General features: G+C 37.8%; 1 protein-coding gene across 4 annotated transcripts in view; it reads left to right on the top strand.

Annotated features, from left to right (window-relative positions):
• Positions 1 to 13405, top strand: part of SEC24B (SEC24 homolog B, COPII coat complex component) — an 80709-nt gene that overhangs the window by 34644 nt on the left and 32660 nt on the right. For all 4 annotated transcript variants that reach the window (XM_065907541.1, XM_065907540.1, XM_065907539.1 and 1 more), the window contains one exon: positions 11105 to 11185. In XM_065907541.1, the coding sequence (XP_065763613.1) occupies positions 11105 to 11185 (81 nt within the window). The remainder of the gene's footprint in view (positions 1 to 11104; positions 11186 to 13405) is intronic.

The following is a 13405-nucleotide window of genomic DNA, read 5'->3' as shown; positions in this document are numbered from 1 at the left end:
TAAGATGTTCCTAGCTCATCTTGTGTTTGGGCTGCTGCAGCCTGGAATGGACCTTTTGCTTCAGTCCTGGTACCTGTAGTGGAGAAGGGCATTTTAGGAACCAAGATCTTACTGTATCGATGGCCCTTGCTGCTGATGGGCCACTGCTCCCAGGCCCTGGTATTCTAATTATTTAATGCCTGTGTTATTCAGATCCTACATATGTCTCAGTTTTTAATCTTATGATCCAAATTTTACACAGTTAAAAATGTGTTACTTTGTGTAATGTTGTCAGCCTAAATTTCCCATGTTTTTGTTCTGCTGAACAATTAGGTGCATTGGTTGAAAATCCCATTTCCTTAGATGAAAAAGAAAAAAATCAGAAAATCAAAAAGATTTAGCATTTATGGCTTTTCTTCTGTTACCTTACATTATTTAACTAAAGCTGTGGCTTTAGTAAGTGACTAAATTTTGTCACTTACTAACTTTGTGACCTTAGACAAGTTTCTTAAACTCATTGAGTCTCAATTTACTCATCGTGTCAGTGGAGAATAATAGTAACAATTACACATAGTTGTTTTGAGGATTGAAAGTGTTATCTGTCAAGAACTTAGAACAGTGTCTGGCAAATGCTAAAATCTCTCTAAAAATTAGTTGTCATTAGCAACATTGAGCACATGTTCTTATCTCAGTTTATTCTTCCCTACAATCCTGCAATGTAGAGATAATTGGCTCCATTTTGCAGATGAGTTGATTGAGATCTGAACAAAGCATTAGCCTCAAACTAGGTCTCTCTGTCTGCAGAGAGGTGTGAACAGTGTAGTTTTCATCTCCTCGAGAGAACATGAAGCCCTGAAGTAGAGGGGACTAAAGAGCACGTGGCAGTGGTCACCATGGTGATTCAAGTATTGTCTTCCTCCTCTGCCTTTTTATCATGCAGCAAAATAATAAAGGATTCCCTTGTGGCTCAGCTGGTAAAGAATCCGCCTGTAATGCAGGAGACCTGGGTTCGATCCCTGATTGGGAAGATCCCCTGGAGAAGGGAAAGGCTATCCACTCCAGTATTCGGGCCTGGAGAATTCCATGGACTCTATAATCTGTGGGGGTTGCAGAGTCAGATACGGCTGAGCGACTTTCACTATTCACACTAAAATAAAATAAGACTGTACCATGAAAATTTTTCCTAGGATCCTGGTGTTATCTCCTTATGGTTTGTAAATAAATATCCTGTTTTTGTTGGTTGCAAATTAAAAGGACATTCTGAGTGAGGGAGAAGAAAAAATAGAAAGGAAATTTAGCTTTAAAATGATTTTTTAAAAGTCCTGGTCAGTTACAGTATTTTTTCCGTATGTAAAATGGTGAAAGAGAGTGCCTCAAATTGGTGTGGAGGTTACATATAAGTAGCTCTATGAAGTAGAGAATTTGGAGTGCTGTATTTGTTAAGCATTTCAGTGGTGTTCTTCCCCCTGTAATCATTAGATTGTTGTGTGTTTAGTTCTTGTGAAGTTATGCCCCAATTTTGGAAAAATTTGTTAAGCAGTAGTAAAATATCAATTAGCAGGAAATCATAATATTAATATTATTTATGCTGTGCTGTGCGTGCTTGGTCAGTCAGTCGTGTCTGACTCTTTGCGACCCCATGGACAGTAGCCCACCAGGCCCCTCTATCCATGGGGATTCTCCAGGCAAGAACATAGGAGGGGTTGCCATGTCCTCCTCCAGGGGATCTTCCCAGCCCAGGGATCCAACCCAGGTCTCCCGCACTGGAGCCAGATTCTTTACTGTCTGAGCCATCAGGGAAGCCCATAGTTACATAGTTCTTCATAGTTACAGTTAAAGTGACTCTCCACTTATTTTAGCTTTTCATTTATTAAAGGTTGTGGTTTGCTCGACAGTGTGTCTATCTAGGAGTCATGTACAGCGATATTTCTTTAAAGCTTTCTTTTTTTTTTTTTTTTTTTAGCTTTCAGATTTAAAAGAAAATTTTGATTTCAGTTCTGATTTTACATTAAACCATCTAATTATATCTTTAAAATTACGTGCTACAAGTAGGTTTCCTTTTTCAAGTTTCCTTATTAAATGCATACTTGGAAACTGAAATAGAATTTTGTACTGGAGACAATTTTATGTTTTGTTGGAAGCTTGTGAAAGTTCAGAATTGTTAGAGAATAAACTTAAATTTAAAGAAAGCGGAGAGCAAGCTACTCATAATGGTTATATCTTAAGTTCTTCACTAAGTTTATTCAGTAACAGATATTCTGTCCTTCAGTTGTTGGTGCTAGAGTGGGCCTTTCATGGACAAATACCGTCACACCTGTACTGGTAAGGAATACTAACTTGAAAATGGGAGTGAAAGGTAATAGGTGAAATAAAATTGAGAAGTGAGATAAAGTGAAAGGGGGGAGTAAAAAGCCAAAGAGCAGTGCCAGCCCTAGTGCCTGGAAGACACTATTGTCTGACATTCTGTCACCTGCTCCCCACACGCCCCGTCGCCTTTCCTCTAGGGAATTTTCAGGTTGGGAAGAGGCCGGAGGACAAGAGGAAGTTCTCTCCCATAATGCGACAGCATGATGCTATGTTTTGTAAATAATGCTAGAAGAAAAAACTTTTTTTTTTTAATGAGTTTTAAGGTGCTAGTCAGTTTTTACTTGACTTTCACACAGACTAATAGTAATTATTCAGTGCCAGGCACTCCCTCAGAGAAAATATGTTTTTGGTTGACTTGGTTATTTTAAAAGGTAGTGCTGTGTTTTGACTTAGAACAAGTTAAGTCAACTCTTATAAAGAACAGGACAGTATTGGCCTTATTTCTAACTTCCAAAGAAAATTCCTTTTTTTTTTTTCAGTAGTTCAAGTGTATCATGCATTATTACTAACTATAATCATTATGTGCTATACATTAGATTCCCAGGTCCCTAGAACTTTTTTAACTGGAAGATTTTCTTCTTTGATCAACATCTTCCCTTTTCCTCCACCACCCTAACACCCATTGCCAAAGAAAATCCCTAAAAGGGTTCAATCTGACTTTCTGTCTTATTTTTAATAATTTTATTTATTTTTGACTGTGCTGGGTCTTCATTGCTGCACAGGCTTTTTCTCTAGTTGCAGAGGGGGGCTACTCTCCAGTTGCAGTGCACAGGCTTATTGCAGTGGCTCCTTTTGTGGATCCCAGGCTCAGTAGTTGCAGCACAGGGCTCGGTAGTTGCCACTCAATGAGCTCTAGAGCACGGGCTCAGTAGTTGTGGCACATGGGCTTAGTTGTTCTTCAGCATGTGGGATCTTCCCAGACCAGGGATTGAACCCATCTCTCTTGCATTGGCAGGCAAATTCTTTCACCACTGAGGGAAGCCCCAATCTAGCTTTCTCTCTAACTGATGTACTCCTGTTTGGTTATTTTAAAAAGTAAGTATCTTCCAACTAAATTCAGTACATTTTTAGTATATTTTTTAAATTTTAGAAATTGAGCACATGTACTGGGTCTGTGAAGGATGTAAAAAGGTATCAGTGCCATTAAGAACAATATTAGTTTGAGGGTCTTCAGTATTCATTGAAAACAAAATATTGTCATGTGTTTGCAGGTGGCACCTGTTACCTGAGCATTGAGTTTGCAAGTATCTGTATATATGATTGCTGTCACTGGAAACTCCAACTTTCTGTACAGTGAGAGAGGGCAGAATATTAAAGCCTTAACAAAAGGAGATTTGGTACCAGTGTCCAGAGTTACAATTCAAAGGGCACATTCAAGTAGAAATAGTGATAGGATGGTAATTGGATATCTAGGCTAGCCCCAAAAGTAATTAACTGAAATACTAAAGATTTGCAAATGCTTATTTTTTCCAGCTTGTCATAAATGTATGATATTTAATCAATAATATGGATTATGAGTTTTGTAAATGCCTATGAAATAACTGGGATAATCTGTCAGTTCAGTTGACATTCATGTCTGACTCTTTGCGACCCCATGGACTGCAGCATGCAAGGCTTCCCTGTCCATCACCTACTCCCGGAGCTTGCTCAAACTCAGGTCCATCGAGTTGGTGATGCCATCCAACCATCTCATCTTCTGTCATCCCTGTCTACTCTTGCCTTCAGCCTTTCCCAGCATCAGGGTCTTTTCTAAGGAGTCAGTTCTTCACATCAGGTGGCCAAAGTATTGGAGTTTCAGCTTCAGCATCAGTCCTTCCAGTGAATATTCTGGACTGATTTCCTTTAGGATTGACTGGTTTGATCTTCTTGCAGTCCAAGGGACTCTCAAGAGTCTTCTCTAAAACCACAGGTCAAAAGCATCAATTCTTCAGTGCTCAGTTTTCTTTATAGTCCAACTCACATCCATGCATGACTACTGGAGAAACCATAGTTTTGACTAGATGGACCTTTGTTAGCAAAGTAATGTCTGCTTTCTTAGGTTGTCTAGGTTGGTCATAGCTTTTCTTCCACGGAGCAAGCGTCTTTTAATTTCATGTCTGCAGTCGCCATCCGCAGTGATTTCGGAGCCCAAAAAAATAAAGTCTGTCACTGTTTCCATTGTCTCCCCATCTATTTGCCATGAATTGATGGGACCAGATGCCATGATTTTAGTTTTCTGAATGTTGAGTTTTAAGCCAACTTTCTGACTCTCCTCTTTCACTTTCATTAAGAGGCTCTTTATTTCTTTGCATTCTGCCATAAGGGTGGTGTCATCCGCATTTCTGAGTTTATTGATATTTCTCCTGGCAGTCTTGATTCCAGCTTGTGCTTCATCCAGTCTGGCATTTCGCATAATGTACTCTGCATATAAGTTAAGTAAGCAGGGTGACAATACACAGCCTTAACAGACTTCTTTCCTGATTTGGAACCAATCTGTTGTTCCATGTCCAGTTCTAATTGTTGTTTCCTGACCTGCATACAGATTTCTCAGGAGGCAGGTAAGGTGGTCTGGTATTCTCATCTCTTGAAGAATATTCCACATTTTGTTGTCATGCACACAGTCAGAGGCTTTGGCATAATCAATAAAGCAGAAATAGATGTTTTTTTGGAACTCGTTGCTTTTTTGATGATCCAGCGGATGTTGGCAATTTAATCTCTGGTTCCTCTGCCTTTTCTAAATCCAGCTTGAACATCTGGAAGTTTTCAGTTCATGTACTATGAAAGCCTGACTTGGAGAATTTTGAGTATTACTTTGCTAGTGTGTGAGATTAGTGAAATTGTGTGGTAATTTGAACATTCTTTGGCATTGCCTTTCTTTGGGACTGGAATGAAAACTGACCTTTTCCAGTCCCGTGGTCACTGCTGAGTTTTCCAAATTTGCTGGCATATTGAGTGCAACACTTTCACAGCATCATCTTTTAGGATTTGAAATAGCTCAACTGAAATTCAGTCACTTCCACTAGCTTTGTTTGTAGTGATGCTTCCCAAGGACCACTTGACTTCTCATTCTGGGATGTCTGACTCTAGGTGGGTTATTACACCGTCATGGTTATCTGGGTCATGAAGATCTTTTTGTATAGTTACTCTGTATTTTTGCCACCTCTTCTTAATATCTTCTCCTTCTGTTAGGTTGATACCATTTCTGTCCTTCATTGTGCCCATTTTTTGCATGAAATGTTCCCTTGGTGTGTCTAATTTTCTCGAGGAGATCTCTAGTCTTTCCCATTCTGTTGCTTTCCTCTATTTCTTTGCAGTGATCACTGAGGAAGGCTTTCTTATCTCTCCTTGCTATTCTTTGGAACTCTGCATACAAATGGGTGTCAAATGGGTGTATCTTTCCTTTTCTCCTTTGCCTTTAGCTTCTCTTCTTTTCTCAGCTATTTGCAAGGCCTCACCAGACAACCATTTTGCCTTTTTGAATTTCTTTTTCTTGGGGATGGTCTTGATCACTGACTCCTGTACAGTGTCACTGCCCAGAGTTCTTCAGGGACTGTATCAGATCTAATCTCTTGAATCTATTTGTCACTTCCACTGCCTAATCACAAGGGATTTGATTTAGGTCATACCTGAATTTGGTTTAGTGGTTTTCCCTACTTTCTTCAATTTAAGTCTGAATTTTGCAATAAGGAGTTCATGATCTGAGCCCTAGTCAGCTCCTGTTCTTGTTTTTGCTGACTGTATAGAGCTTCTCCATTTTCGGCTGCAAAGAATATAATCAATCTGATTTTGGTTTTGACTGAACTAGGATAATAAAAACCGGTTATTTTATTATTTCTCTGAAAAATGTTTGAGTTCTGAACAACCAATTTGTAAACAGATTAACAATGCTCCGTGTGTGAGCTTGATTGAAAACCCAAGAAGTTCACAGTCTGACTTGAAATATAGAATGAAATTACAGTCAGTCCTTTGTTAATTGTGGTGCTTTATAGGAATACATAGGAGAATCTAGAACCAGACGTACGGTGGAGATGACTGGGACGGTTCTGAAGGGCAGAAAGGGGAACCTGAACTGAATCTGAAAGAACTTGGAATTGAGCGGGTGAGGGACCTCTGGAGAGGCAGAGACATTTTTTTGAAACAAAGCAAGAAGAAGCATGAGAGATAGTGGCATATTTGGGGAACTTTAGCGAGTTTGGACCTATTGTTTGCAGAGGGCAAGTGGTAAGATTTGGAATGAAGGTGAGTAGGCTGGATAAGATCTTTAAGAACCTCACATTTCCTAGTAAGGAGTTTGGGTTTTATCTTTAAGGTAGTGAGAGGTCACTGAAGGAGTTTACCTCGGAAAATAAAATAACCAAACTTGTATTTTAGAAATGCAAATTGATTTTGCATTAACAGAAGAAACTGATTAGCACTAGCGGCTTTTGAAATAAGGAATAAGCTAGTGAGAAATAAGAGTAAGGTAGCAGAAAATTGGAGGAGGGAAGCATATTAGCAGAGTATTCCTGAAAGAACCATTTTTACAAATCAAAAGAAACTTGGTTAGCAGTGATAAATGTTAAGTTTGGTCAAAGCTTGAGAATAAATGCTTGGCTTTATCAATCAGGAGGTTCTGTCTTGTTCTTTCTTTTCCTCTCTTTTGTAGCGGTTTTAGGATAGGAAGAGGGAAGAGAAAAGTAGAAGAATGTTTTCTCAGTCTTTGGCTAGTAACTATTTAGATTACATCTGTTATAGTTCTTTAATCTTAACATTACCCCTGTGGAGTTATAAAATCTGTTGTTACAAGTAATTAATCACTCAGAAATGTTAGGAGTCTTATCCATTTTCTCTCGGGCTTCAGTTATAGCTCAGTTGGTAAAGAATCTGCCCACAGTGCAGGAGACCTGGGTTTGACTCCTGGGTTGGGAAGATCCCCTGGAGAAGGAAATGGCAGCCCACTCCAGTATTCCTGCCTGGAGAATCCCATGGACAGAAGAGCCTGGCAGGCTACTGCCCATGGGGTCTCAAGAGCTGGACACAACTTAGAGACTCAGCCACCACCACCCATTTTCTCTCAGCTGCTAAGTGGCAGAGATGGAATTTGGCTTACACTTTTTCCGTGTTTTATACATGTTATGAGGAAATACAGTTTCAAATTGCCTCATTAATTTCAAGTTGAAAAATATTAATAGGTGTAGTTGACTTTTTTGACCCAAGGAGAGAAAATGGCTTAAGTCTCTTTTAGAAGGCTGTAGTGTACCGTGGTTTGTTTTCCCCCAGCGTCAAAGATTCTGAGCTGTTTATTTGACCTTACTTCTGACCCAGCTCCCACTCTTTTCCAGCTTCTCGTCTTCTCTCAGCGCGTGACATAGAGCCAGTAAAGGAATGAGGAAAAATGTGCCCTGAGTGTTACATCCATTTGATCTCAGAATATTTCTTATCAGTAGCTGTAGTGTGAAGTGACTGAGGCAGACTGAACCTAACGTTTAAGAGTGGCAACAAGTGCCAGAGCTTCTCATTCAGCTAAAAGTAGTTTGGATGCAGAAAGCAGTATTTTCCTTGGTATCATGGTTGCAAATACCAACGTAGTAGCGCAGCTGCCTCTGTGCGCTGTAGTATGATGGGGCAGCGTGCTGCGATCGCTCAGCCAGCACAGGGAGGATCAGAGTAGAGCTTGGAAAGCGCAGGGATTGGTCCTAGCCCCACCTCTCCTTAGCGGCCATGAGCTTGCTTTCTATGTCTGCGAGTCTGTTTGTATTTCGTGTGTAAATTCATGTGTATTATTTTTTAGATTCTCTCTGTCTGACTTCACCAACTACAGTCTTCTCTAGGTCCATCCATGTTGTTGGGAATGGTGATATTTTTTTCTGTTTTTAATGGCTGCACAGCACTCTGTTACGTATATTTGTATATCACACCTCCTTAAGCCAGTTGTCAGTTGATGGGCACTTGGGTTGTTTGCCTGTCTTGGCTGTTGTAAATAGTACTGCTGTGAACATTGGGGTGCAGGTGTCTTTTCAAATTAGAGTTTTTGTTTTTCTCTGGGTGTATACCCCCAGCAGTAGGATCGCTGGATCATGTGATAGCTTTGTTAGTACTTTTTTAAGGAACCCCCGTATTGGTTTCCATAGTGGTTGTACCAGTTTACATTCCCATCAACAGCAAATGAAGGTTCTCTTCTCCACACCTTTCGCAGCATTTCTTATTTGTAGAGTTTTTGATGATGGCCAGTCTGATCAGTGTGAGGTGACACCTCGTTGTAGTTTTGATTGGCGTTTCTCTAATTAGTAATATTGAGCATCTTTTCATGTGCTTATTGGCCATTTGTTTATCTTTTTTTTGTAATAAATGTCTGTTTAGATCCTTTGCTCATTTTGATTTGATTATTTGTCTTTTTATTGTTGAGTCATAAGAGTTCTGTAAATATTTTGGATATTAGTGAAAGTCGCTCAGTAGTCTGACTCTGTGACACCATGGACTGTAGCCTGCCTTGTTCCTCTGTCCGTGGAATCCTCCAGGCCAGGATACTGGAGTGGATAGCAGTTTCCTTCTCCAGGGGATCTTCCCAACCCAGGGATCAAACCCAGGTCTCCTGTGTTGCACGGTGGATTCTTTACCATCTGAGCCACTGGGGAAGCTCAAGAATACTGGAGTAGCCTATCCCTTTTCCAGGGGATCTTCCTGACCCAGGAATTGAACTGGGGTCTCCTGCATTGCAGGAGGATTCTTTACCCCCTGAGCCACCAGGGAAGCCCAAGTTTGGATATTAGACCTTTATTAATTAGATGTATGACTTGATATTCTCTCATTCTGGGGTTATCTCTTAACTTTCTTGATAATATCTTTGGAACACAAGTTTTCAACTTGATAAAGTCCATTATATCTATTTTCTTTCTTCTGTTGCTTGTGCCTTTGATGTCATATCTAAAAATCTATTGCTTAATCCAAGGTCATGAAGATTTACTCCCATATTTTATGAGTTTTAGCAGTTAGGTCTATGATAATTAATTTTAGCATAAGGTGTAAGAAGGGGATCTAACTTCAGTCTTCATTTTTTCATATCCTCCTCCTCTCAGCCCTTGGCAACCACCAATCTACTTTCTATTTCTGTAGATTTACCTATTCTGGGTATTTCATATAAATCATACATGTGACCTTTTGTGTCTGGCTTCTTTCACTTAACATGTTTTCAAGGGTCATTCATATTGTAGCCTGTATCAGTACTTAATTCCTTCCTATTGCTGAATAATATCCCATTGTTCAGATATACTACATATAGTCCATTTTGTTTATCCATTCATCTCCTGGTGAATATTTGGGTTTTGGTATATTGTTTTTTAATCCTATTACTTCAAGACTTTTGACCTTATATATCAGCATGCTTCTTTAGATATAAATTCACAAATACAAGGAACAAAAAGGAAGTGCCCATACCTCTCACTCTTAATTAAGAGTAATGACAAAAATATGCAACAGTTTTCTATTTACCACCAAGAAAGTACTTTGTATTAGTGTCTTTCGCCTGTTATTTAGTTTATAGCCTTAATGTTTTGTAAGTTGCTTAATATCCACTGCCTCATTTAAGCATCACAAGAACATTAAAAAGCACATATAAGGCATTTAAAAAATTGTTCTTGTTTTCCAGGAGAGTATTATTGATGATTGTCACTTACCCAAAGTTGTGTAGCACTTAAGTGGCAGAGTCTAATGTAACTATAATCTTTTGCCTCTAAATCATGTTCTTTACTAATAACAAAATATTCCTACACAAAGAATTTTAGCTATTATGCCCTAAGTCAGTACCCTGAATTCTTGTAGTTAACCTAAATTATTCAATGAAAGATACTGTGCATACTTATTCTTTTTATATCACAATTGAAAATTAACCTAAAATATAATTTTAACCCCAGTTATAATATTGGTATTAAGAGCTAGGAATCATCTCTGTAACTCAGAATTTTGTCTTCTGGTGAAAAAAGCCAATGCAAGAGAGGGGCCATATGCATTTTCAGTTTTATTCAGTAGTATATACTTTAGTGTATCTACCTATGTTAACTTTCAATAAAGTATTTGTTGAGTGAATAAATGAGAGGATTTATATTGCATTCTACTATCTGTGTGACATTACTAAATTTTATCATAAATTGCCACTGAACATTCCAATTAATCTTACAAGTTTTGAAATGAACACAGTAATAAGTTTTTATAGTCTAACACATATTTAATAGAGTACCACTTATTTTTGTTCTTATTAAAATAGCAGATATCATTTAATCTTTATTGAACAAATGAATAAGCCAAGACATAGAAAAGCTTAGTAACATGCTAGGTGGCAACCTAAGCCAGAGATTCCTCTTACACATGTTTCATACAGCTATGCTGAGTTATAAAAGTCATTAAAATTTAATTATCTTAAAATAGCCCGGTATTGATAAGAGGTATTTAATAGCTTGCGATTTGGTAGAGCCTGTCTTTGAGGTGTGATTATATTAACATTTCTATCATTCTAAATTGATATTTGTGTTTTACTACTTCTAAATTATATCGTTAAGATGCCTTCATGTGTGTCTGATTAAATTTTATTCTACTCATCAGTTCCGTATTCTTCCCACTTTCATCCCCTGTTCTTATCAGAAATTTATATATGGCTTTTTAAATGTCGTTAAACCTCAGCTATCTCATGTTTTTAGGATCAGGAATTTTCCTAGATCAGCAAAACATCTTTTTTCAAAATTGCCAAAGGCTGCTTTAAGATACATGGTCATTTTAAACTTAGCAGATATTTTGATTCTTCTTTTAGGTGTTGACAGCTCTTCTACGACAAGCAGTGCTTCTCCAATGCCCAACAGTTATGATGCTCTAGAAGGAGGCAGCTATCCAGGTAATTTGTTTTGTGCATAGCTGAAGTTTATTTGAAAAGTTACTGACCATCAATTACTTTCAAACATGAACACTTACTGTACTATATTTTTAACAGAGAAAGGAAACATTTTCCTGTTATTTTCAGCCTTAATTTCATGGTGTAATTGTCATGTAACAACTATGGATGCTGTCTCTGGGAGGCCTAAGGAAATTTAGTATTTGATTTTTGTTACCATGCTCTTTATCCTTTTCCTCTTTCTAGAAGACTTAATACTGAATAATTTTTCTCTTCTTTCCCTTCTTTTTTATGCTTATAACTCCTTAAATTTATATTTCTGTTGTCATGCTTAGGTCCTTGAATTTCTTCCAACTAGCCTCTGAGTATAAATAGTCTTTGATACTTTACTCCCGCTATGGCTTCTGCCTGCCTCCACCAGTAAACAGATTAGCCAATTTGGGGGGAGGTTTTGGAGGCATTACTTTTAACCATATCTGGAAGTAACTTTGGTCATCATGTAGGAGCAGGAGTGGTGGATAGTGTTAAAAAATCTACAAATTTGACTTCTATAATGGATAGGTGTTTCATTCTAGCGTCTTGTGCTGTTATTTTCCTTTTTTGCCTGTCTCCTAACACCAACAGCCTGACAACCACACCTGATCTTCTGCCTTTTCTTTTTAATTATTCCAAACTTCAGGACTAATAAAACAACTTTTTGTGCTCTTCTTTTTCTGATCACATTGGTAATTATCCAGGATGAAGCTTAATTGTTGGAATGTGCTGGGCTTCACAAACTGTCTTGCTATTACTGTCATATGAATCAGTAGAAAACTTCAATCTTCTCAGCTTAATATAGAGTTCCCTTTTAATATTTCAAGAATACTTAAATGAGCTACTCAGTCTTTTGTGGTTAAGGATTTTTTTCACCTAGGGATCTGTCAATCTGTTTGTGTGTGTATGGGTGAGAAGTTATGGACCATTCCAAAAGCAATCCCCATTATTAGAATATTCTAGAAGAGTTACTTCATTCACTAAAAGATGAAACTATAACTATAGTATTTCATGAGCATCAGGTTAACCCGAAGTAAAACATCCAATGTAGTGGAGTTAAAACATGGTGGCCTTGGAGTTAGACCTTGTTGTGTTTGTCTGTATTCATTTAATCACCAGATCTTAATCTTGTTATGGACTATGCCTTGACAGTAAGTGAATGACCTGGGCAAGTTTTCTAGCTCTTTGTACTACACCAAAATTAAGGAAAGATGAGAATCTGTCAGAGTAAGATTAAATGAAGTAAGTCTGTATGTCAGATACTAGATAGATCTTAGGGACTGTAGAGATGTATGAAATATTGTTCCTTTCCTAAATAAGAGGAAAAGCTTTGGACCCTCATATTTAGGACTCCAGTTCTTCATTTCTTAAGCTGATGACTCTTGCTTTGTTAAGAGACCTTTCTATTAATACTTCTGTTCCCATCACCGTCAGGAGAGACAAGCAGGAAATCTGAGGAAATAACATGACGTTGATGCTTTTGTCCTTTTAAGAATGTCCAGGAAGGTCTCTTCAAAAATGTGAGCTAATAGAGTCAATAGAATGATGGGATTCCTCAATAAACTTTGAAAAAATAAATTTATTAAAGTCAGATGCTTTTAAGAATTTTCTTGGAGAATCTGATTGCTAGTGAAGAATATAATTTTTATATGAAAAATAGACTAAAATACATATATTTTATTTTTAAAAAACCTTCTTATTTAGTTTTGGAGTATAGCTGCTTAGCAGTGTTGTGATAGTTTCAGGTGGACAGGGAAGGGACTCAGCCATACATACGCATGTGCCCATTCTCCCCCTAACTCCCGTCTTGTCCAGGCTGTCACAGAACGTCAAACAGAGTTCCATGTGCTGTTCAGTAGGTCCTTTTAAATATAGCAGTGTAAAATACACATTTATTTTAGATTTAATTTTAAAAGTAAGACTAACAGTATAACAAAATGTTAATAATGGTTTTGTGTAGTAGAGTAATAGGCTTTCTTTTGTTGATATTATTCTTGTATGTGGTAATTAAATTTTCTACAGTTATTTTCCCCCTACAGTATTCATCACGTTTTAGTTTCTGTTTTAAATGAAGGAAAAGCATTCATTCATTAAATTTTCATTTGGACTCTACTGTATACCAGACATTGTTTTAGGAGCTGGACACTTTTCTAGACACTGTCTTTCATAGTTTCACAGTTTTGCCTCTGA

This window comes from Muntiacus reevesi, chromosome 16, assembly GCF_963930625.1.
Source record: "Muntiacus reevesi chromosome 16, mMunRee1.1, whole genome shotgun sequence".
NCBI lineage: Eukaryota > Metazoa > Chordata > Mammalia > Artiodactyla > Cervidae > Muntiacus > Muntiacus reevesi.
This window is presented reverse-complemented; position numbering and strand designations above follow the sequence as displayed.